Genomic DNA, 23,153 nt, shown 5'->3' with positions numbered 1-23,153 from the left:
CTGCTGCTGGGTCTTCTACTGTTGAGACAACTCAGCTCTCCCAAGTAACTCAGCTTCTCAATGAAGTTAAGGGATTCAAGGATTTGCTGAGTGTCATAGTCTCCTTTCAAGCACAGTAACCTAAGCAGGATTCCATCACAAAGCTGGCTGAGCTCCAGCTGACAATTGTTCAACATCTCAATTCTCTTCAAGGTCAAGTTCAAACCCTGTCAGCTGCGAACACGCGATATGCCACTTCTGATGAAGTTAAAATGCTCTTTGCTCAGCTTCACACCGAGCAAATCAAGACCAACGAGCAAATGGTCTCCTATTCTCAATGCTCAGTGGAGCAAATTGGTGAGGCTGTTCGACTATTGAACTTGAACAAACAAGAGATGGACACTAACGCCATGAAGCAAAATGAAATACTGTCTGTCACCAGACAAACTTTCAACCATGTACGTCATAGCAATATTCAGCGTCAATACTTCGACACATCCTTACTGAAGACATTTCATCAAGTCGTTGCTGGTCTGATCGAAGCACTTACCTGGATAGGTAAATCTCAAGCTTTCATAGTAAGCATGATCAGCGCTGCTGAACTTAATATACCCGCCGAGGTCTCAGATGATAGAGTTGCTATTTTTGACGGTGTCCATGAAAGCGCCGGTAGACTTAAGGCGCTGTCCACAGAACTGACCATAGCCGTCTTAACCGACGCCTTTAGGATTCCTCCTCCCGATGCTGACAAAACGGGGGAGAAAGAACAAGCTAGAACACAGCATGAGCATAGTCAGTCCAAACAAAAGAAAAAGAAATAGAAATTAGGCTAGCTCAGTTATGCTAAGTTTGTAGTCTCTATGTGTATGTTTATCTTTTGTTGTATACGCTGACTACTTCTATTAATATCAATACTTGCATCTTTTTCTCCAAACCTGAGTTATGAGTTATTTTATACGATGCTGAGTATTAAGTTAGTATGTATCTTCAAGTACATCAACTATGTTTAATGCTTATAAAACTTATTGATTGTACCCAATGCTGATAACATGTTTGACATTGACTTGTATGTTTATAAAACATTGTCTTATAAAACTCATAGAACAATAAATTACTCAGCGCCCTCTGAATGTTAAAACTTCTGCTTAAACACTGAGTAAAATAGAATATGTTCCATGAGCTGACCTATATCTGAAAACTGACCTTAGACTTACTCGATTAAACCTTCAAATGTTTAGAGTAAAACTAAGTCAGTAGCTCAACCCTGACGGGGGAGTTTGCTAAGTTATATTAGGTCAACTATCATGGGGGAGCTCAATACTGAGTTCTTCGCTGAATAGTTTTGCCAACATCAAAATGGGGGAGTTTGTTGAAACACCTTTCCACATAATTTTTATTTGACAAAATTGTTTAAGTGTAAGTAAAAATATTCTAAACACACTAAGTTTAAATGCTTTGATTTATTCTACTAATGTGTTTGTTCAATGTTGAGTTAAATTGTTTATAAGACACAAAGATTAAAAGGCCCAAAGCCTAATATGGAAGTCAAAGCCCAAGTCAAACAGTTTAAGGCAACTCGGCCTGCGTATGTCAAAACGCTGTCGTTATGTACAAAACGCAGCTCAGCGGAAGAAGGATCTAGAAGACCTTCAAGGAACAACTTCGGGACGAAGCTGCTGAGTTGATTCGACAAAGAGTACAAGACAGCAGCTGGCTAAAAACAACTTCCAGACAAAGTGTTTCCACTTTGGGTAAAGATCAGAAGACACAGAATGTTGTCCAGTTGACCTTACCACAAATGGAGAGACATTCTGCCGAGCTGACCAAAAGCTGACCGAGGACAGAAGATACTCAAATCTGATTAGCCGAGAGCTCTGAGCAAGACAGGATGACAACGACAGGAAGCCGTTTTCCCTCCAACGGTTATTTCGAAATTCGAAATGACCGACACCTCAGACGTCTCTATAAATAGAGCCCTCCAGTTGCTTCATTCGACACATAACTTGATCAAGCCATTACGCTGACCAAATTTCTACGCAAAGTTCTGCAAGAAAAAGCAAAGCAATCTTACACTAAATTTCATATCTTTTGTGTAAAAGTCTAGAGTGATTATTCAATCATCTAAGGTGTCTTAGCAATCATTGTTTAGGACAAACACTTATCATTTCTAGAGATTAGAAAGGAGAGGCTGAGTACTCGGTTATAGTACTCAGCGAGAGATTAGGATTGAGTAGAGGTATAGAGGAAGGTACTCTTGTTATACTCAGTTGCTAAGATTGTAAAAGGTTTGATGCTCTACCGTTAAAGAGATCAGTAGAGAATTCGAAATCTCGGAACGTGTTCCGGGGACAGGACGTAGGCTTGGAGGCCGAACCTGGATAAATCGGCCGAACCTGGATAAATCTGCTAAGTAACATATTTCTAACCTTTAACTCCTTTATATATTTATTGCTTGCTTAAACAAAAACTGACCAAGTAAAGAGGTCAAGCTGAGTTGTGCGCATTGAATATCTGAGCTCAGGAATAGACTCTAAGTGCTATCTGCTCACTCAAGTAAAGAAACTGACCTAGTCACTAGTTGACTAACCCAGTATCTTGCTATTCACTCAGCGCCGTTGTCCAAACCTTTTTCTCACGAAAAAGAAGTTTGCCCTAGCTTAAAATTTTTCAAATAGTTCCTAACCCCTCCTTGGAACTATACTTGTAACGTTATAAGGGACCAACAGATGGGTCTTCCGCAACAAGCTGGATGAGCAAGGAAACGTAGTCAAGAACAAAGCAAGGCTTGTAGCTCAGGGCTACAGTAAGCAAGAAGGTATTGACTACGGTGAGACCTTTGCCCCAGTGGCAAGGCTAGAGGCTATTAGGATTTTATGCGCTTATGCAAGCTATATGAACTTTAAACTGTTTCAAATGGATGTTAAGAGTGCATTCCTTAATGGAGTTATAAACGAGGAAGTTTATGTTAATCAACCTCCAGGATTTGAGGATCCTAAATTCCCAAACCACGTTTATAAACTCAAAAAGGCTCTGTACGGTCTCAAGCAAGCACCACGTTCTTGGTATGAGAGGCTGACCAGTTTCCTGCTGACTAGAAACTATGTCAGGGGCAAAGCTGATACAACCTTATTCATTAAGAGAAAGGGTAAAGATACCCTGCTGGCTCAAATATACGTTGATGATATTATTTTCAGTGCTACTAATGAATCAATATGCAAGGAATTTAGCAAGCAAATGCAGACTGAGTTTGAAATGTCGATGATGGGAGAACTCAACTTCTTCCTTGGACTTCAAATCAAACAAGGGAAAAACGGCATCTTCATCAGTCAAGCTAAATATGCCAAGGAGCTATTGAAGAAATATGATCTTGAAAATTACAAGCCAATATCCACTCCTATGGGCACTGATACTGTCCTCTGCGCCGACGATAATGGTAAGTCGGTAGACAGCAAATTATATCGAGGTATGATAGGGTCTCTACTTTATTTAACAGCAAGTAGACCGGACATTCTTTTCTCAGTATGCTACTGTGCTAGATATCAATCTAACCATAAGGAATCACATTACATAGCTGTAAAAAGAATCCTTAGATATTTGCAAAGCTCAGTGAACGCAGGTTTATGGTATCCCAACACTCATGGCTTTACACTCATTGGATACACTGACGCTGACTATGGTCGAGACAAGCTAGAACGGAAAAGCACCTCTGGAGGATGTCATTTCTTAGGAAGCTGTCTTGTATCCTGGTTCAGCAAGAAGCAGGCGTCAGTAGCCTTATCTACCACTGAAGCTGAGTACATTGCTGCTAGACATTGTGTTGCTCAAGTCCTATGGATTAAGCAACAGCTTGAAGACTATGATGTTCAAACAAAGACAATTGAGGTCAAATGTGACAACAAAAGTGCAATTGACCTATCAAAGAACCCAATTCAACACAGCAGGATGAAGCATGTCAGCATAAGACATCACTTCATTAGAGACCATGTACTCAAGGGTGAGATAAAGCTGACCTATGTCCCAACGGATGAGCAACTTGCGGATATCTTCACGAAGCCACTGGCTCGTGAGCAGTTCAGCATACTGAGAGAAGCCATTGGTATGTTTAATCCTCTTCAGTAAATTCCTATTCTAAATGTAAATTTATGCTGAGTGAATTACTACGCTGAATGATTTATGCAAATGCATACTGAGTGATTGTTATGCTGAGTAATTAACGCAAAATATATATCAATACTGAGTAAATGTGCACACCGAGTAGTAATCTCAAACTGAGAAATCATCTTTTTATATACTACTGACCACTCAGAATATAAAACGCTTAGTATTCTAAACACTGAGTGTTAGATCCATTGCATTTAATGCTAGAGCACGCGAATAGCCACCTAGGATGACGTATGCGCCAAATGTGTCATAAAAGCCAGGATTATTGTCGGTTCACAATCCCAAGGTAAAACTGACACATGGATTCGATAAGATCCACTTTTCACCGCTATAAATAATGGGCAAATCCCCATTGTTATCTCTTTACATTTACCGAATTCTCTGGCAAAGCATTCTCTCTCTAAAAACTCTCAAAGCTTTCCAATCTTGTTCTGAAACTATGACTAAGGTTTCCGTTAACATCTCCGGTGCCGGTCACCCCAAGACCAGTTCCGATGAACCCTCCAGGCAAGCTACTTCGCCTGAAACTACAAAGGTCACTACGCCGAGCAAAGGCAAAGCTGGCCAAGTCACCTCATCTAAGGGAAAGCCGACCAAGGTCAGAACCTACACCAAAGTTTTCGTAGACGTTAGAGAATGGAAGATAGACTTCTCTAGATGGGTCTCAGAAGCCTTCGTAAAAACTAAGCAACCCTTCTGCGAATGGATATCGAAGAATGGATGGACCGAGCTATTCTCCATTAGAGATCACACCTACCCTAACCTAGTAAGGGAGTTCTACCACAACCTCCGAGTTGCCAATGATAACTAGGACTATCTGGTAACTGTGGTAAAGGAAAAGACCATTTTTATAAACCCTACCTATCTTGCTAACTTGCTGAAGTTAAAGAATGAGGGAACAAAACTGAGGCGGTCTGGGGATCACGAAGGAACTGGATACAATACCACCTTCTGCAAGCCCGATGGCCACTCTGGAGAAATCTCCAGCACCTCAATGGGTCAGCACCAAAAGATGGCCCACTATCTGCTGACCTACTTCATTTATCCCAAGATCAACTGCACCACCTCAGCAACGAATTTTGAGCAATGCTTCATATGGCATATGCTGACATACAAGCCGATTAACATGCCAGTATTCTTGATCGCTGGTTTCTTAAGGAGCACTGGAACTCTCAGGCTGGGCTCGCTCATCACCAGAATCCTCTTAGATCATCAAATTGATCTATCTGAGGAAACTAAAGTTAGAGGATCTGAGATAACCGCTGCTACACTGAGGGCTTTAAAGTACAATCAGCCAATTAAGAAAGGGAAAATTACTGATGAGGCTAATGAGGAGACAAATGTCCCAAAGAAGGGCAAAAGGACAAATGCTCCAGCTGCCTGAAAGAGAAAAACTATTGGGACTCCTTCAAAGAAAGCTGAGCCTCAGGCCAAGAAGCCTAAGTCAGTTGCTGAACAAGGTCAGGAGAGACCTAAGTCAGCTGAGAAGAGAAGCAGGCAAGATGAGCCTAAAATAGAGGAAAGAACAGATGCTGATGAGCAACCTCAAAAGAAACAGAAGTCTTCTACGCTGACCCCTATTGATGCTATCCCCACTGACATCATCGTTCCTGGTGATTCTCACTACACTCAGTGTCAAGGAACTGAAGTTGAGCATCAAGAAGATGATGTGGAACTGGATGATCACTTCATCACACAGGTGGAAGAAGAACTAGATAATGATGATCAGGAAACAGAAGAAGAAGCAAGCGGTCAGGATGACGCTGAGGACGCTGAGGAGACAGCTAGTGAAGAAGAAGTTGCTGACCCAACTAATACTGAGCTGGGTACAGATAAAGAACAAGAACAAGCTGACCAGCTTACTGCTGATGAAGAAGAAACTTCTCCCTCTCACTCAGGAGAGTCTATCCAAGCTGACACTCCTCCTCGCAGAAGAAGATTAGTTAAGGCAAGTCAGAAGTCTGTCATTGACCTTCTTATTCAAAAACCAACTGTCCCTGACCTCATTATCCAGAAGCCGACCAAAGACCCTTCTACACTCAAGCTGAAATTTTTCAGAAAACAAACATCTTCTACTCCATCGGCTTCTCTTGAAAAGCAAGCCTCTATTTCTTCACCAAAGGAACACGCCGACTTGAATGCTTCCGCTAACTCTACAAGCCAAATGGAGCAAATTCCCGTCAATGCTGTTACTCCAAGCATTGTGCTGACTCAGGACATTCCTGCTCCAGTCAGCACAGACAGCATTCGAATTACTTCTTCTCCAATCAACACTTCTGCCGATCAATCAGCTCTACCCGAGACTCAAGTGCAGATTGAAAACACACTTCCAGTCACTGACCATGTTATTCCTCTGACTCCTCTTCCAACCGGTCATACTGAGGAAACTAGGCAAGTTAATGAAGGCTCTCTCAGCTACTTGCATACCACCGAGTTTGGTAAAAGAATCATCGACTCGATGCAAACATTAATTAAAGACCTTCATCAAACCACTCCACCTACTGTTGGGTCTTCTACTGTTGAGACAACTCAGCTCTCCCACGTAACTCAGCTTCTAAATGAAGTTAAGGGATTCAAGGATTTGCTGAGTGTCATAGTCTCCATTCAAGCACAGCAACCTAAGCAGGATTCCATCACAAAGCTGGCTGAGCTCCAGCTGACAATAGTTCAACACCTCAACACTCTTCAAGGTCAAGTTCAGACCTTGTCAGCTGCGAACACGCGATATGCAACTTCTGATAAAGTCAAAATGCTCTTTGCTCAGCTTCACACTGAGCAAATCAAGACCAACGAGCAAATGGTCTCCTATTCTCAATGCTCAGTGGAGCAAATTGGAGAGGCTGTTCGATTGTTGAACTTGAACAAACAAGAGATGGACACTGACGCCATGAAGCAAAATGAGATATTGTCTGTCACCAAACAAACCTTCAACCATGTACGTCACAACAACATTCAGCGTCAATACTACGACTCAGCCTTACTGAAGACATTTCATCAAGTTGTTGCTGGTCTGTCAGATGCACTTACCTGGATAGGTAAAACTCACGCTTTCATAGTAAGCATGATCAGCGCTGCTGAACTCAATATACCCACAGAGGTCTCAGATGATGGAGTTGCTATCTTTGACGGCGTCAATGAAAGCGCCGATAGACTTAAGGTGCTATCCACGAAACTGACCAGAGCCGTCTTAACCGACGCCTTTAGGATTCCTCCTCCCGATGCTGACAAAACGGGGGAGAAAGAACAAGCTAGAACACAGCATGATCCTAAGAAAAAGAAATAGAAATTAGGCTAGCTCAGTTATGCTAAGTTTGTAGTCTCTATGTTTTTACTTATCTTTTGTTGTATACGCTGACTACTTCTATTATTATCAATACTTGCATCTTTTTATCCAAAACCTGAGTTATTTTATACGATGCTGAGTATTAAGTTATTATGTATCTTCAATTACATCAACTATGTTTAATGCTTATAAAACTTATTGATCGTACCCAATGCTGATAACATGTTTGACATTGACTTGTATGTTTATAAAACATTGTCTTATAAGACTCATTGAACAACAAATTACTCAGCGCTCTCTGAATGTTAAAACTTCCGCTTAAACATTGAGTAAAATAGAATATGTTCCATGAGCTGACCTATATCTGAAAACTGACCTTAGACTTACTTGATTAAACCTTTAAATGTTTAGAGTAAAACTAAGTCAGTAGCTCAACCCTGACGGGGGAGTTTGCTAAGTTATATTAGGTCAACTATCATGGGGGAGCTCAATACTGAGTTCTTCGCTGAATAGTTTTGCCAACATCAAAATGGGGGAGTTTGTTGAAACACCTTTCCACATAATTTTGATTTGACAAAATTGTTTAAGTGTAATTAAAAAATATTCTAAACACACTAAGTTTAAATGCTTTGATTTATTCTACTAATGTGTTTGTTCAATGTTGAGTTAAATTGTTTATAAGACACAAAGATTAAAAGGCCCAAAGCCCAATACGGAAGTCAAAGCCCAAGTCAAAGAGTTTAAGGCAACTCAGCCCACGTATATCAAAACTCTGTCGTTATGTACAAAACGCAGCTCAGCAAAAGAAGGATCTAGAAGACCTTCGTGGAACAACTTCGGGACGAAGCTGCTGAGTTGATTCGACAAAGAGTACAAGACATCAGCTGAGCAAGAACAACTTCCAGACAAAGTGTTTCCACTTTGGGTAAAGTTCAGAAGACACAGAATGCTGTCGAGTTGACCTTACCATAAATGGAGAGATATTCTGCCGAGCTAACCAAAAGCTGACCGAGGACGGAAGATACTCAAATCTGATTGGCCGAGAGCTCTGAGCAAGACTAGGTGACAACGACAGGAAGCCGTTTCCCTCCAATGGTTATTTCGAAATTCGAAATGACCGATGCCTCAGACGTCTCTATAAATAGAGCCCTTCAGTTGCTTCATTCGATACAGAACTTAATCAAGCCATTATGCTGACCAAAATTCTACTCAAAGTTCTGCAAGAAAAAGCAAAGCAATCTTACACTAAATTTCATATCTTTTGTGTAAAAGTCTAGAGTGATTATTCAATCATCTAAGGTGTCTTAGCAATCGTTGTTTAGGACAAACACTTATCATTTCTAGAGTTAGAAAGGAGAGGCTGAGTACTCGTTTATAGTACTCAGCGAGAGATTAGGATTGAGTAGAGGTATAGAGGAAGGTACTCTTGTTATACTCAGTTTCTAAGATTGTAAAAGGTTTGATGCTCTACCGTTAAAGAGCTCAGTAGAGAATTTGAAATCTCGGAACGTGTTCCGGGGACAGGACGTAGGCTTGGAGACCGAACCTGGATAAATCTGCTGAGTAACATATTTTCCTTTATATATCTATTGCTTCCTTAAACAAAAACTGACCAAGTAAAGAGGTCAAGCTGAGTTGTGCGCATTGAATATGTGAGCTCAGGAATAGACTCTAAGTGCTATCTCCTGACTCAAGTAAAGAAACTGACCTAGTCACCAGTTGACTAAGCCAGTATCTTGCTATTCACTCAGCACCGCTGTTAAAACCTTTTTCTCACGAAAAAGAAGTCTGCCCTAACAAAATTTTTTAAATAGTTCCTAAACCCCCCTTGGAACTATACTTGTAACGTTATAAGGGACCAACATCCTCCAATGAAAACACAATAACCTGTAGTGGATCTCCGATTTTCCTTGTCTCCTATCCAGTCTGCGTCACAAAAACATTTAATCTGTGTATGACTATGATTCGTGTAAAATATTCCTCGTCTAGGAGTTCCTTTTAAGTAACATGAGATCTATTATAGCGCAGTCCAATGATCAATGGTGGGAGAAGACATAAACTGTCTAACAACACTGACAACATATGCTATATCAAGTCTAGTTACTGTAAGATAGTTCAATTTTCCTACCAAATAGAATGATGACACTTGCACTTCTTTTGATGTGGGGTGTGAATTCAGAGTCATAGGTGCACTACAAGGCTTAGCTCCAGATTTTCCTGTTTTTGACAATAGATCAAGAACATATTTTCTTTGAGACAGGAAGATTCCTTTCTTACTTCTTGATACTTCAATTCACAATAAGTATTTTAGAGCTCCCAGATCCTTGGCATGAAATTGACCATGGAGAAAGGTTTTTAGAGATGAAATTCCTAAAATATCACTTCCTGTAATGATAATGTCTTCTACATAGATAATAAAGAGAATGATACCCAATGTTGAGTGTTTATAGAAAATAGAACGATGACACTTGCACTTCTTCATCCCAAACTTGTCAACTGCTTAACTAAACTTCCCAAACCATGCTCGAGGACTTTGTTTCGGGCCATATAGAGATTTACGAAGATGACAGACCTTGCCATACTCCCCCTGAGCAACAAACCCTGGTGGTTGCTCCATATAGAATTCTTCTTGAAGGTCCCGATGTAAGAATGTGTTTTTGATATCCAATTGATGTAAGGGCAAATTAGAGCATGCCACCATTGAGATAAAGAGTCGAATGGAGGCCATTTTAGCCACCAGAGAGAACGTATCAGAGTAATCGACCCTATAGGTCTGAGTATACCCCTTGGTTACAAGACATGTTTTCAAGCGAGCCACTGATCCATCAGAATTAAGTTTAATAGCATACACCCATCGGCATCCAATCGACTTTGTGCCAGAAGGTAAATCTACTAGATCCCAAGTACCGTTAGCATCTAAAGCATTCATTTCATCGATCATTGCATTGTGCCAACCAGAATGTGATAAGGCATCCGAGACGGATTTAGGAACAAAGTAGAGTCAAGAGTAGTAACAAGACAACATGAAGTGGGTGAGAGGTTAGTATAAGAAATAAAAGCTGAAAGAGGGTAGGTGCAGGAACGTTTACCTTTTTGTAGGGCAATAGGAAGATTAGGGTCGTCTTGACTTGTATGGGAATGTGGATCTGATGGCGGAACAGATATTGGTACTGGACTAGAAGCAAATAGATTCTGACGGCAAAAATATACCTGAATGATTAGTGGCTTAGGCGTAGTTGGGGGCATAGACGGTGGAGCATGGTGGACTTGATAGACTAACACATTAGCGTCATCTAGAGTAGGAGGTAAATCAGATGATGTGGGAAAGAATGGAAGGCGTTCTATAAATGTGACATCAGAAGATATGCGATACTTATTTAGAGATGGACAAAAGCATATATACCCTTTCTGAAATGGGAGTAGCCGAGAAAGACACATTTTAGGGCTTTGGGGTCAAGTTTAGTAATTTATGGTCGAACATCCCGAACAAAGCAAGTACTCCTAAAAATTCGTAGTGTGATAGGACAACGGTTTGGTAGGGAATAGAGTACCATAAGGAGTCTCACCGTGTAACACCGTGGAAGGCATACGATTGATAAGAAAGTAGGTTGTCAAAACAACATCATCCCAAAATTGTTTAGGAACATGTGTTTGAAATAAAAGAGCTCTAGTTGTTTCAACTAAATGATGATTTTTATGTTCAGCTACACCATTCTGAGATGGGGTATCAACACATGAGGATTGATGAAAAATACCATTCTGGAGCATGGAAGTTTGAAATGGTCCAGAAAAGTATTCTTTAGCATTGTCACTTCTTAAGGTGTGAACTGAGACATTAAATTGAGTTTTAATTTCAGCACAGAAAGCAGTGAAATGAGTAAATAATTCGAAGCGAGTTTTCATTAAATATAACCATGTAGTACGTGAAAATCATCTACAAAGGTAACAAAATACTTAAAACCAAATTTAGAAACAACCGAACAAGGTCCCCAAACATCAGAATGAACTAATTCAAAGGGAAAATTGGACCTCTTATTGACTCGCGGAGAGGAAGACACACGATGGTGTTTAGAAAATTGGCACGACTCGCAATCCAAAGTAGATAACTTTTGAAATTAAGGACACAACTGCTTCAAAAGAGGAAGAGATGGGTGTCCTAACCGACGGTGCTCATCAAATGGAGTGGATATGGTGGAGCAATTAATAGGTCGTCTAACATAAGTGTCCAACATGTAGAGACCTCCGGATTCTTGTCCACTACCAATAATCTATTTCGTCAGGAGATCCTGAAACATAAAATGATCAGGAAAAAAATGAGATAAAGCAATTTAATGAACGAGTAAGTTTCCTCACGGATATCAAGTTAAAATCAAAACGTGGGACATTAAGGACAGAGGAAAGAGAAAGTGCAGGAGTGGGGTTAATAGTGCCAGAGCCAATGACCGATGAAGTTTTTCCATCAGCTAGGGTTACATGGGAAGGAAAAGTATGAGAGTAAGACGGTACATTTTTTGAATTACATGTCATGTGGTCTGTGGCACTAGAATCAATAACCCATTTTGAGGAAGACAAAAGAAGGCATTTATTTGTGTTACCTTACTCGGGAAGAGCAGTGATAGATGAAGATGAATGTCGTGCAACTAATGTTTCTTAGTACGTGGCATACTCAACTGCAGTAAGTGTGTATGTTGGATCTGATGAGGAGGATGCAACATCAGTAGTGGCAACATGAGCAAACCGATGCCATGGATTTTTGTTGTGTAGTTTCTGGCAGGTATGCATGATATGACCAGGCTTATAATAATAATAGCACACAACAGAGCAACTTCCCTCTCTCGAGTGTTTAACATCTCAAGTGATACCCTTAGTCGGACCCGTAGAAAAGTGGTTAGACTCATTCTTGTGATTGATAAGAGCATTAGAGGCGGGAACAACAAGAGGTGGAGAGATAACAAGCTCATTACAGAGAACACGAGTAAGAGCCTCTTAAGAGTCAGGAATATCAGCACCAGAAAGAATTTGAGAAGTAACCCCCTCATATTCGGAGCCAAGTCCACATAAAAATTTAAGAATAAACATTTGGTCTTATTGAGTCTGTAGGACTTTAATATCAGTACTCAAGGGCACCAACTCTTTCAACTATTAAAAAATTTGCATTAGTTGCATATAGTAGTTCTGAACAGATTGACCCTGTCACACAGCAGTGTAAAAAGACTTGTAGATATCATATATGCGCGAGATGTTACCTCGACCAGAGTATACAAATTGCAAGAAATCCATGAGTTCTTTAACATACTCACAATGTTGAACCACACCGACGATACTCGTATCAATTGAATTCTTAATCTGAATGAATAACCGAGCATCGTCCTCCATCCAATCCTCATCATTTGTGTTCGGAGCATCAGATAAGTGACAACTTTTCCTAATACTGTGAAGGTAAATTTTGACAGTCTTGGACCAGTCAACATGGTTCAAGCCAGTCAATTTGTGGTCGGTGATTTTCCTACTAGGAGATCATGATATCACAGTAGAAAACCTACACATGTATCACATTTTCTTTATTGTGTTCACACTAGTGAACCTTTATCTTTTGGCTACCGATGCTGACTATTATCCGAATCTCGTACTCTTGGCCTTAATGAAAGGAGTTTGAAACGATCCCGTATTAACTCTTAACCATATCTTTGAGTTCTGAATTTAGTATCCCTTGTTGGCCTCTCGTGTATCTGCATCCGAACCTTCTATAAGGCTCCTAGGAACATCCGATCAAGATTTTGTTAAACTTCTCATAAAGATAAAGATGATAACCGCATATTCGGATCAAACTGTTATATTTAGAATATTTTTCGTTCCAAAATAAGTCTTAGCAATTATTTTTCAACTAAATATTCTTAAATTTATTTGGGTAAAAAAAAAGTTCAAAAACTCCAAACTAAGCCCTGTTTGATAACCAGTTTCAACACTTAAAATTAATATGTGAAGTGCTTATTGAGTTTAAGATTGTTTGATAACACAACTTAAATATTTCAGTTAAGTCGCAGAATCACTTATTCTGATAAGTCAAAAGATTTAACTTAAAATTTAAGTTGAACATTATTAACTAATATTTTTAAATTCAGTACTTATTTTTAGTATTTATCAAACATTTATATCATTTACTAATTTCAGCATTTATAATATTTAGCACTTAAAATTCAGTACTTATTTTTTCATCACTTAATTTTAAGTTTTATCAAACGCCACCTAAGTTAAGGTTTTTTTTTGAAGTATCGGTTTAGACTCTACGTATAAAAATAACACAATCTAAGTTAACGTTTAAAAAAGAATACTAATTTAGGTCTTCATAATGGAACGTGAGACGTTATTCATATTACTCCATTATCGAACTTAATAAAATAATATAAATGATATTATGACATGTCATGTTCCGTTATTGAGACCTAAATTATTGCTCGTTTTAAATGTTAAACCTATATCATCCTATTTTAATATTTGATTATGTGATAGCTAATTTGGTCATTCGCGTTAGATCCAAACTTATTAAATCTAAGCCTTAAATGCTTTTAGCCCTTTAATGTGCCCAATTAAAATGAAGAGGTTAATCAACAAACTTCCGGAAAAATAGAGACCTCATCATGTATTTTCCAAAGGATAATTCCAAATTTATATTCATTCTGATACTCATTGAGGTTGAAGAAAACTTACTGTTCACCAATGGGCGGCGGAAATTTTGTGAGCAGTCACATTCAAAAGGAAGAGCTTTGAGTTAGTTCCAGAAAGAATACTATGATTAACATTTGACAATCTATTAGCAAAAGTTTACAATTAAAGTTCAATCGATCGAACAATTATCACTTCTAAACTTCATCATTATACACTCATTCCCCACCAAGATCAAGCTCTCAAATTTATCAATGCTTGCCCACCAACTCTCTTATGGCGACGCTTTATCAATCTCCTTGCTTCCTTTTGCTTCCTTCTCGTAAGTTTTCCCCAAATCAGGCTGAGTTCAGGTTTAATTTGAATACCCATCTTCGTACACGTCGAAAAGGTTTCAGAATTTGCGTCTGTGCTGCCAAAAAGTCCAGGTCTTTATTCTTATATTTTGCTTTTACAGCTATATGATTGATGGGTTTTGTTTTTTGTTTTGTTTTTGATTCTGGGTTGGTGATTTTAGGCGCAGGAATAATGTGAAGAGCAATGAAGAGCTTTGCAATGACATTAGAGAATTTATCTCTGGTGTTGGACTTCCAGAGGGTCATTTTCCCACAATGAAGGAGTTTTCTGCTCATGGAAGGTTGGACTCTCTATTAATTTGGGATTTTTATTTCATGCATTTTATGATCAAGGTTATGGATAATTGGATATGATTTAGTATTTGACTATTCACTGCACTTTAGTGGCTATAGGAGTAGGGAGGCAGGCAGGGACAATCACTCTGGATGGGAGGGTTGTCCAGGGCTCGGATTGCTTCCAGGTCTATTATTCAAACGGATGGAGAAGCGGATGGAGACGTTGCTCATAGGATTAAATTTGGTCGAAGTGGAAGAGTGCTACGGGTTTCCTTTGTGACCCCGGTATGTCTAATAGTGTTGGGCAGTGTTGAGATGGATGTGTGGAGTAATAAAATAATTAGGACAAAAGTAGGGGTTATATTTTTTGAGAATAAAATGAGGGAAAACCGACTAAGGTGGTTTGGCCATGTAAGACGAAGAGCGCTTGATGCGCTGGCCGGTTAGGAGGGCTGAAGAGTGGCAAAGGGATGCAATGTGAGGAGTAGGGGAAGACCTAAGCAACTTTGGAAGAGGGTGATCGAGAGTGATATGAGTTTATTGGGGATTGAGGAAAATATGGTAATTGATAGGATGGAGTGGAGGGAGAGAATTTATGTCGTTGATACGACTTGATCTCACGGTTTTGTATGATGGTTCATGTTAGCCGATCCCGAATCATTTCAGGACTAAGGCTTTGTTGTTGTTTTGTTATTTATGATTTTATATATTATTTTTGTTTTAATGCGCCTTGTGTCGTGGGGCGCTTGAGCCTTGCCCATAGGCTCCAGGACCCCTTGCGTCTTAGTGCGTCTTGCGCTTTTAATAACTATGGTACTAAACTTGTGCTGGTAAACTTATTTAGTTTTCTGTTTTTGGCAAATAATTGAAAAGGACTGATCTTGCAAACATTGTGAGGAGGAGAGGATATAAACTTGTTAGAGATCTCCTTTCAAACTCCAGAGAAGCAGAAATTAGTGGATTCAATGTAGAGCAAAAATTAGCAGAACAACAAGATGCAATCAGTCATAATACAGGTCAATATATGTTTTTCTTAATATGTTCTTGGTTCTTTATTTGAAGTTCCGTTTTGTTGATCGACTCGTGTTCTTTAGAAGGTCAGGATGAGAAGGTGGAGGATATTGTTGAAGATAGTTCTTCAACTGATATTCGCATCATCGAGGATGATTCTAGCAATGCAGGCATTAATCCTGAAAGCAGTTACAGTGACCATCGGTCCTCTAGCAGCGTAGGCATTAATCCTGAAAGCAGTAACAGTGACCATCGGATATCTGAAGAATCATCGGCCGATGAATCATCGAATGCAGGATGGCAAACTTTTGTGGTTAAAAGCATGGTCAAGGAACTCACATCTTCAGAGAATGAGGAACTTCAAGATGGGGTTGAAGATAGTTCATTGTCAACATCCTATGACAAGGAAGAACATAACGACAGAGAGGTCTGGAGCACAGCCGAAGATAACTCCTCATCGAGACAAGTTTTGATCATGGTGAAGTTTCATGGTAAATTGAATGAGAATTTAGAGACCAAGTCTGATGTCATCGACTGCATTCCCGAAGAAACTTCAGATAATTACTTGTCAGAGGAAAAGGCCCGAAAAAATTCACAATCTCAGGACGAGAAGGCCAACGTTATGGCTGAACCCGTTTCACATTCACCTAGAGTTTCATACTCGAAGTATCCTGCCAATGATGTTAACGTTGTTTCGGGTCTCAATCGTGGTGATCATGAACTTGTGCCTATGGATCTTGCTGCAAATACTTCTTTGGAAGATAAAGTAGCTAAATTTATTCAAGATGGAGAATTAGATGCTATTGGAGGTAAGATTATTGAAATTTATCTATTTAAATTGTTCTTCGTTAATTGTTTTTTCCTTGTGATACAACGGGACAACAGAGGCATGGTTTTGGAATGGAATTTTTCATTGAGCTCAAAGAAATCTCTCATATGTCCCTTGAATACTTTTTCTTCAACTGACTGATATATGTTGATCTGATCGTCAATTTTCGTCTTCTTTTTTTTTCTCGTAAAATCAATGCCTTGCTTGCTATGTTACATGGAAAGGGAAACCAATGCGGAAACTGAAAGTGATATTGAGAAAGGACACTCGTAAAAGATATAGGAAAAAGGAAATGTGGGGAAAACATGTAAATAATAAAAATATAAGAGTATCTATAAAAATTTTAATATTATAAGGATGTATGTTTATTGGGGATTGAGGAGAATATGGTAGTGGATAGGACAGAGTGGAGGGAGAGAATTTGTGTCGCTGACACGACTTGATTGCACGGTTTCATATGATGATTCATGTTAGCCGACCCCGAATCATTTCGGGACTAAAGCTTTGTTGTTGTTAAGGATGTATGTTTATATACATCAAAAGAATTACATTTATGTTGCGTAATAGAGGGAAAAAAAGAGATTTTTCATTTTGAAAACTTGTAGAAGATGATCTAGAAAATACTGGGGATTTCTTGAACATGTGTGATTAGCATTGATCTACTTCTGAAAACACATTACATCCTAGGAAACCAGTTTTCAAATTCTAAGATACGAGTTTCCAATTTCTTGAATATGTGTGACCAGCATTGATCTGATTCTGAAACATTTCCGAGATTTTCGGTTCCTGAAACGTGAAATGCTTTAAAATCAAAGTTTCCTTGCAACATAGCTTACTTGCCATGGTGTCTATCTACATTCATTTGACGTCTTTGGGAATTGAAGCTGAGTATATGACTTGTTGTGGATCAGATGATGTCTACGGCACGTTAGATGAGAGAACAGAAGAAAGTGAAAGATTCATTGAACCCCAAAATGAGACTGAAAGTCGGTCGAAGTCTCCTTCTGAAGGAAACCGTGAACATGCATTTATCAGAAATGGTGTTGCTTCAGCATCAAATGGGAGCATGTCTGAACAGTTTAGGATTCCTGCGCGGGCAAACCATCTTGTTAGGTTGGTAGATCCAAGTTTGCAACTCATTTTACTTTTATAGGCCATTATTGTTGCTCTTTTTACCCTTCTATTTCTAAGTGCATCTCCTATTGTTTTCAAATATTTGTAGGAACGATGATTTGTCAGCCGAAGATCTAGCCAGCTCTAATATGAGGGAGGATGTGGATGATGAGGTTGTTATAATGTCTTTCTTTTTTTCGTTAAATATCTCATTTTGCTTAAAGAGGGCGAGCCTTGGCGCAACGGTAAACGTTGTTGTCGTGTGACCAAGAGGTCACGGGTTCGATTCTTAGGAGCGGCCTCTTGCCAAATAAATTGGCAGGGGAAGGCTTGCCCCCAGTACACCCTTGTGGTGGGACCCCTCCCCGGACCCTCGCTCAGCGGGGACGCGTAGTGCGACCGGGCCGCCCTTTTTTTTTTTTTATCTCATTTTGCTTAAATAGAGACTATATGGCTCCTTTTCCTCCTCATTTGAGGTACCTTTTGGGGTGAGCTAGGTCCTTATTTATGTGGTATCATAGCCCTATACTAAATGTTGGGTCACCCGTAAATATTTGCTTCACCCTCCCTATGGTTCTGAGTGTGAAGGTGTGTGTGTCAGATATCCCACATTGCTTCGTAAATATACGACTTCTTATATATGTGAAACAACAGTGATTTTCACCTGGTCAGTGACTATCAAATGAATTTGGCCAGTCACCGTTAGATCTAGACTTGTTAAAATCATAAGGTGGAGATTAAAACAATCGTATGGCTTAGATTTACACCTCTTTGATCTACCGGTGACCGACCAAATTCACTTGGTCAGTGACTGACCAGGTGAAAACCACTGTGTGAAACAATCCTCCTACTTTGAAGTACCTGTTGTGGAGAGTTAGGCCTTTATTTACAGTTTTCATTGCGGTTTCATATACTGTTTTGTCTTAAGATTTATTTTTATGTTTCTGATACAGATCAGCGTAAGTGGCAATCATGTTCAGATAAATCGTCTCAAGTTCTTGCTGGTAACAATCATGTTCTTGCTGGTTTTCTAGTTATTTGATAATGTAACTTCATTTAATTGGCTAACTTGTTGGATATATTTGTTTCTTAGCACCAAAAGGAGTTGGAACTATCCCATATGAAGGAACAGATTGAGAAGGAAAAGGTATGCCCTACTTCATTTAAGTAGCTAGACTGAGGATCGTGGGATCTTTTTACCCGGAATGTACTTTGGGCATTGATTGATCCTTCAACTTGACATTTCGGGCCAGATCGGTCCAATTTGTTGCTCTAATCATAATAGCATTTTCCTTAGCATGGTTTAGTATATATTAGGATCTTTAAATTGATATTTGAAATTCATGGGGTTAATTACACTAATGGTCCAATTATAAAAAATGGATGAAATTGTCATAATTTCATTATTTTGTAACGAGAAACCCCTCACCATTTGACTGGAAATTAGCGAACTCATTTGCCGGAGATGTCACTTGGGTGCCGTGTCAAACATTTTTAACCACGCAGGGAATAAAAAAAATCAACAAAAGTAATTTTTTTTTACTTGCATCCCTAACTCTCATGTCAAAAGAGTAATGACTTGAGATTCATGTGGCATCTCCGGCAAACGGGTTTACTGATTTCTGGCCACAGAAGAAACGAAGTCAAACGACAAGAGGTTTCTCATTAAGAATTTAAGTTTTGTGGCAATTCTGTTTCATTTCTGAGAGTTTGAGGACCATGGATGTAATTAACCCGGATTTCAGAGGTTGGATGGTGTTTGCAAATTTTGACAAATGCTTCATGTGCATCTTTATTCTTTTACACATACTGTTTCTGACGCCTTAATCAGTTTGCTCTGTTGATTGTTACCTGCAGCTTTCTTTATCTGACTTGCAAATGAAGACCGAAACAGAGATTATCAAAGCTCAAAAATTTATATCAGAAAAAGAAGCTGAGTTACTTGCTGCTGAAGAGGGCCTTTCTGGATTAGTGGAGGTATCGTTATGGATAACTTTCCGTGCACATAAGATTGACTATTTTAGGACTGTCAGAGATAATAATAAAAGCAATTCTCGCACCTTACCTATCAACTTAAATTTAGGTCAATTGGTTCCTTGACACATGGTATCAGATTCTCTTAGACCAACTGGTCGAGGGTTCAATTCCAATCTTTTAAGAATAGAAGGAAGTCGCACAATCTTATATACCTAATAAACTTCAGGACAGTCAAAGACATGATTTCGATTATAATAGATTAAAATCAGATAATCTTATACCTGAAAAAACTTGTAATAATGAAAGTTTAGTTTCTGAACTTTCTGTTTGGGATTACTTGATTATGATACTGACAAGGTGTCATGTTTTTATCAGGTTAACATCCAATACAGTGGGGAAGGTGAAATTGTGGAGGTTGCAGGCAGCTTTAATGGCTGGCATCACCCAATAAAAATGGATCCTTACCCATCTTCTAGTAATGTAGATTCTACTGGATCAAGGTGCCCAAATTAATAAGCATAGTTTCTTTGTTTACCATCATGTTGCAGTGGTTAAGTTTTAGTTACGTATGTTCTTGCGGATAAAATGTATAGACAGTCTTTTCAAAGGTAACCGAGCTTTATTTTTTTTCAATAAAAGCACTGAATTTCACATTTGGTTTCAATGAAATCATTCCGGCCAATTTGTGTGCAAAAACATACCGGAATGTTGACGTGACATAAGATAATTGATTATATTTCAACTAAGCACCACGTCGAATATATCTGACTTTTATGGCTGACGTGGCAGATACGTGACGGCCACGTGACACATCCTAAGCCACAAAATATTTTTAGAAAATCATATCCTTGTCCGACACGACACTTAGTTGGCTTATTGTCAACTACATATTTGTGCACAAATTGGTCGGAATGACTTTATTGAAATCAAAAGTGAAGTTCAATAACTTTATTGAAAGAAAACGAAGTTAAGTTACCTTTGCGAAACAGACCTCAAACTTCAGGTACTGTCATTGCAATTTATCCTCGTTCTTGCAGAGTGTTATATGTTTATTAATGTGTTACTATGAGTCTATTTCTTTAATTCCTTCCATAAGTGTCAATTACATTAAGTCATCAAAATTCTCCTGTCTCAGTTTGATTACTTTGCCGGTAAAATACATGCATGGCCTCTGAACTATTACGCTACTAACATTATGGCCCCTAAACTTTATTTCTTGACGTAATGCATTTTTGTTGATTTGGACTTTAATGTAAAGTTGAATGATTTTTATGTTAAGAAACGAAGTTTAGGGGTTATAATGTTAGTAGCGCTATAGTTGAGGGGCCATGATTGTAACATACCGATTCCTTTGCACCATACATTTAGTCCCAAATAATTCTTGTTTTAGTCCTTTTCCCTTGAGATTATTTCTCAATTTTGTTTTATTGAAATTGGTAATGAATTGTTTTCTCGTTGTGGTGACATGTTTTTTCCAGGCAACCCAGACTTTGGTCAACAATGCTGTGGCTATATCCTGGTCTCTATGAGGTCTGAATTTCTTCTGCCAAAGATTTACGTCACCTTAATAGAAGTAATAATATTATAATTCTAGTGAACACGATTCTAAACATCCCATATTTTTACATGTCATTCTTAAAAGAGAGAGTAATATTACACGTGACCTGTGAACACATTACATGAGCCCAACATAATATTAGGGGTTTATTAAATAGATTTTGGGTTAAACTTTTGGATGGTCGAGTTAAACATGCTAATCCAAAAATAACATAAATATTTAGAAGTATTACTATTTCCTTCTTTGTTTCAAAATATTATAGAGGTAGTAAAATCATATGTGATCAGCGAACATGACACTAAAACGCCACTAATCCGAGTGGGTTGACACCATTACGACATGGAACTTTTTGTGTTGCATTAGGGTGGCTCATTCGACACTACTCGGATAACTGACACGATAAAAACACGATGTGCCACCCCTAATTCTAGCAATTAACTAAGGAATCCCCCAATTATTTCTCACAGAATATGTCTTCTTCTCTCTGTCATATTTCTCTGAGTGAGATGCGTAGTACATTTTTCTGAGCTCTACCTTCTTCTGTCTGTATTTCACCTTCTATAATGTAACTATTCTCCAAATTTGATTTATTACAATTGCAGATTAAATTCATTGTTGATGGCGAATGGACCGTCGATGAAGAGAGAGAGTCAATCACCAAGGCGGGAATTTGTAACAACATTCTCCGAGTTATCAGATGAAAGTTTTCTAGCCATCATGCTTAGGAGTTCTAGCTCTCTATCTAACCTTGAGGTAATTAAATACTTACTCTCACTCAGATACTTTGCACTAGTTTGAAAGACTATTCAAGTTTTGTTTTTCTCAACTCTTTTCCGCTGATATAAAACTCGATATGAAATATTCAATATTTAAAATAGGAGAGAAATTACACCTTCCAAGTCCTAGCTAGTAATGAATTCATTCTATATTGATTATAATATGGAATGAGACACATGAAAAAAAATCAGCTCTTCGACATCGTAGGAGGAGAGGGTCCAACCGCCATTGAGTAGCCTTTTTGTCGCCCCGAAGGAAGTCGCTTTAACCATTCAGCCCGTCACTAGAGTAATTTGGTGGTATTTACACTTGGTACTTCCGGCTTCCACCAACTATACACCTCCGGAGATGTGTATTGGTGGTTTGTTGTTTGCGACGGTTTTCTAAAATGACTTCAGACTGCAATGATGATAATAAGGAAACTATACGTATATATATCATAAGCTTACTTTTCCTGGTTTCTTGCTTGCAGTGTGGCACAGGAGTAGCAGAAAAACATTGAAAAGCTTGGAGCTTTTGGAGATTCTGGGTCAATGCAAGCAAGAGTCTTGAACTCTGGATGTGCCGTGTATAAATTTTCCATGTTCATTGGGATGGCGTTGCTGTATACTTTTGCTGCAGGAACAAGCAGACATCGATGCGCTGAAGAGGAAGAAGAAAGATTACAGTAGGTGAAATCTGGTTACAGGATTCTCAGTGAGTCTGTTAACAAGCAGGCAAATTTTAATGAATAAAGAGGAGGGCTGTTTAGGTGTAGTTTCAGCAGAATTATGTAAATTCTTTATTAGAAAGGATCAATTTTTTTGAATATGGGCTATATGTTCCTTTTGGGTAAATAGATGGTTCGATGAGGTTGATTAGACACCTTTTAAGTGATCAATCTTCTAATTGAAGTTCTATTCGTACGTGAGAAATCGAACTCATAGATTCACAACTGTATATGGTTGCAATTCTTCATTTAATCTTTGCATTTTTTATTCTTCAGCAACATGCTAGAGATTAATCAGTATTCTAATTCATTCAAGGAGCTTATATGAAATAAAGTACAAAATACATTTTTCATAGTCATCCAAGAGTAATTTTATTTTTAGCATCATAAATGGTACGTTTGAGGGTTTAATATTTTTAGCATCATAGATGGTACTTTTGAGGGTTTAATGTCGATAAGTT

At 38.7% G+C, this 23,153-nt stretch overlaps 1 protein-coding gene across 3 annotated transcripts; it reads left to right on the top strand.

Annotated features, from left to right (window-relative positions):
* Positions 1 to 14,089: 14,089 nt before the first annotated feature.
* On the top strand, positions 14,090 to 22,945 carry LOC136209007 (protein PTST homolog 3, chloroplastic). Of its 3 annotated transcripts, none has more exons than XM_066000343.1 (13): positions 14,090 to 14,408; positions 14,604 to 14,723; positions 15,592 to 15,734; positions 15,813 to 16,538; positions 17,470 to 17,671; positions 17,781 to 17,844; positions 18,625 to 18,675; positions 18,765 to 18,818; positions 19,529 to 19,648; positions 20,024 to 20,148; positions 21,127 to 21,178; positions 21,809 to 21,959; positions 22,456 to 22,945. In XM_066000343.1, the coding sequence occupies exons 1-12, from the start codon at positions 14,341 to 14,343 to the stop codon at positions 21,905 to 21,907; spliced, it is 1,824 nt and encodes a 607-aa protein (XP_065856415.1). In that variant the 5' UTR covers positions 14,090 to 14,340; the 3' UTR covers positions 21,908 to 21,959; positions 22,456 to 22,945. The 3 variants fall into 3 exon arrangements, with proteins under 3 accessions (XP_065856415.1, XP_065856414.1, XP_065856413.1); XM_066000342.1 differs by having other exon boundaries at positions 14,090 to 14,514; positions 15,816 to 16,538; XM_066000341.1 differs by having other exon boundaries at positions 14,091 to 14,514.
* Positions 22,946 to 23,153: the final 208 nt, after the last annotated feature.

The sequence above is a fragment of the Euphorbia lathyris genome, chromosome 10, assembly GCF_963576675.1.
Source record: "Euphorbia lathyris chromosome 10, ddEupLath1.1, whole genome shotgun sequence".
Lineage (NCBI taxonomy): Eukaryota > Viridiplantae > Streptophyta > Magnoliopsida > Malpighiales > Euphorbiaceae > Euphorbia > Euphorbia lathyris.
The sequence above is the reverse complement of the archived record's forward strand: the minus strand, read 5'-3'. Positions and strand labels throughout refer to the sequence as shown.

Bases quoted from the DNA above. Each gene is read 5' to 3' on its own strand.
- LOC136209007 (XM_066000341.1), top strand. From the start codon at position 14,363: ATGGCGACGCTTTATCAATCTCCTTGCTTCCTTTTGCTTCCTTCTCGT. The intron at 17,672-17,780 runs GTTGGTAGATCC...AAATATTTGTAG, and splicing joins CGGGCAAACCATCTTGTTAG to GAACGATGATTTGTCAGCCG. The intron at 21,179-21,808 runs GTCTGAATTTCT...TTACAATTGCAG, and splicing joins TATATCCTGGTCTCTATGAG to ATTAAATTCATTGTTGATGG.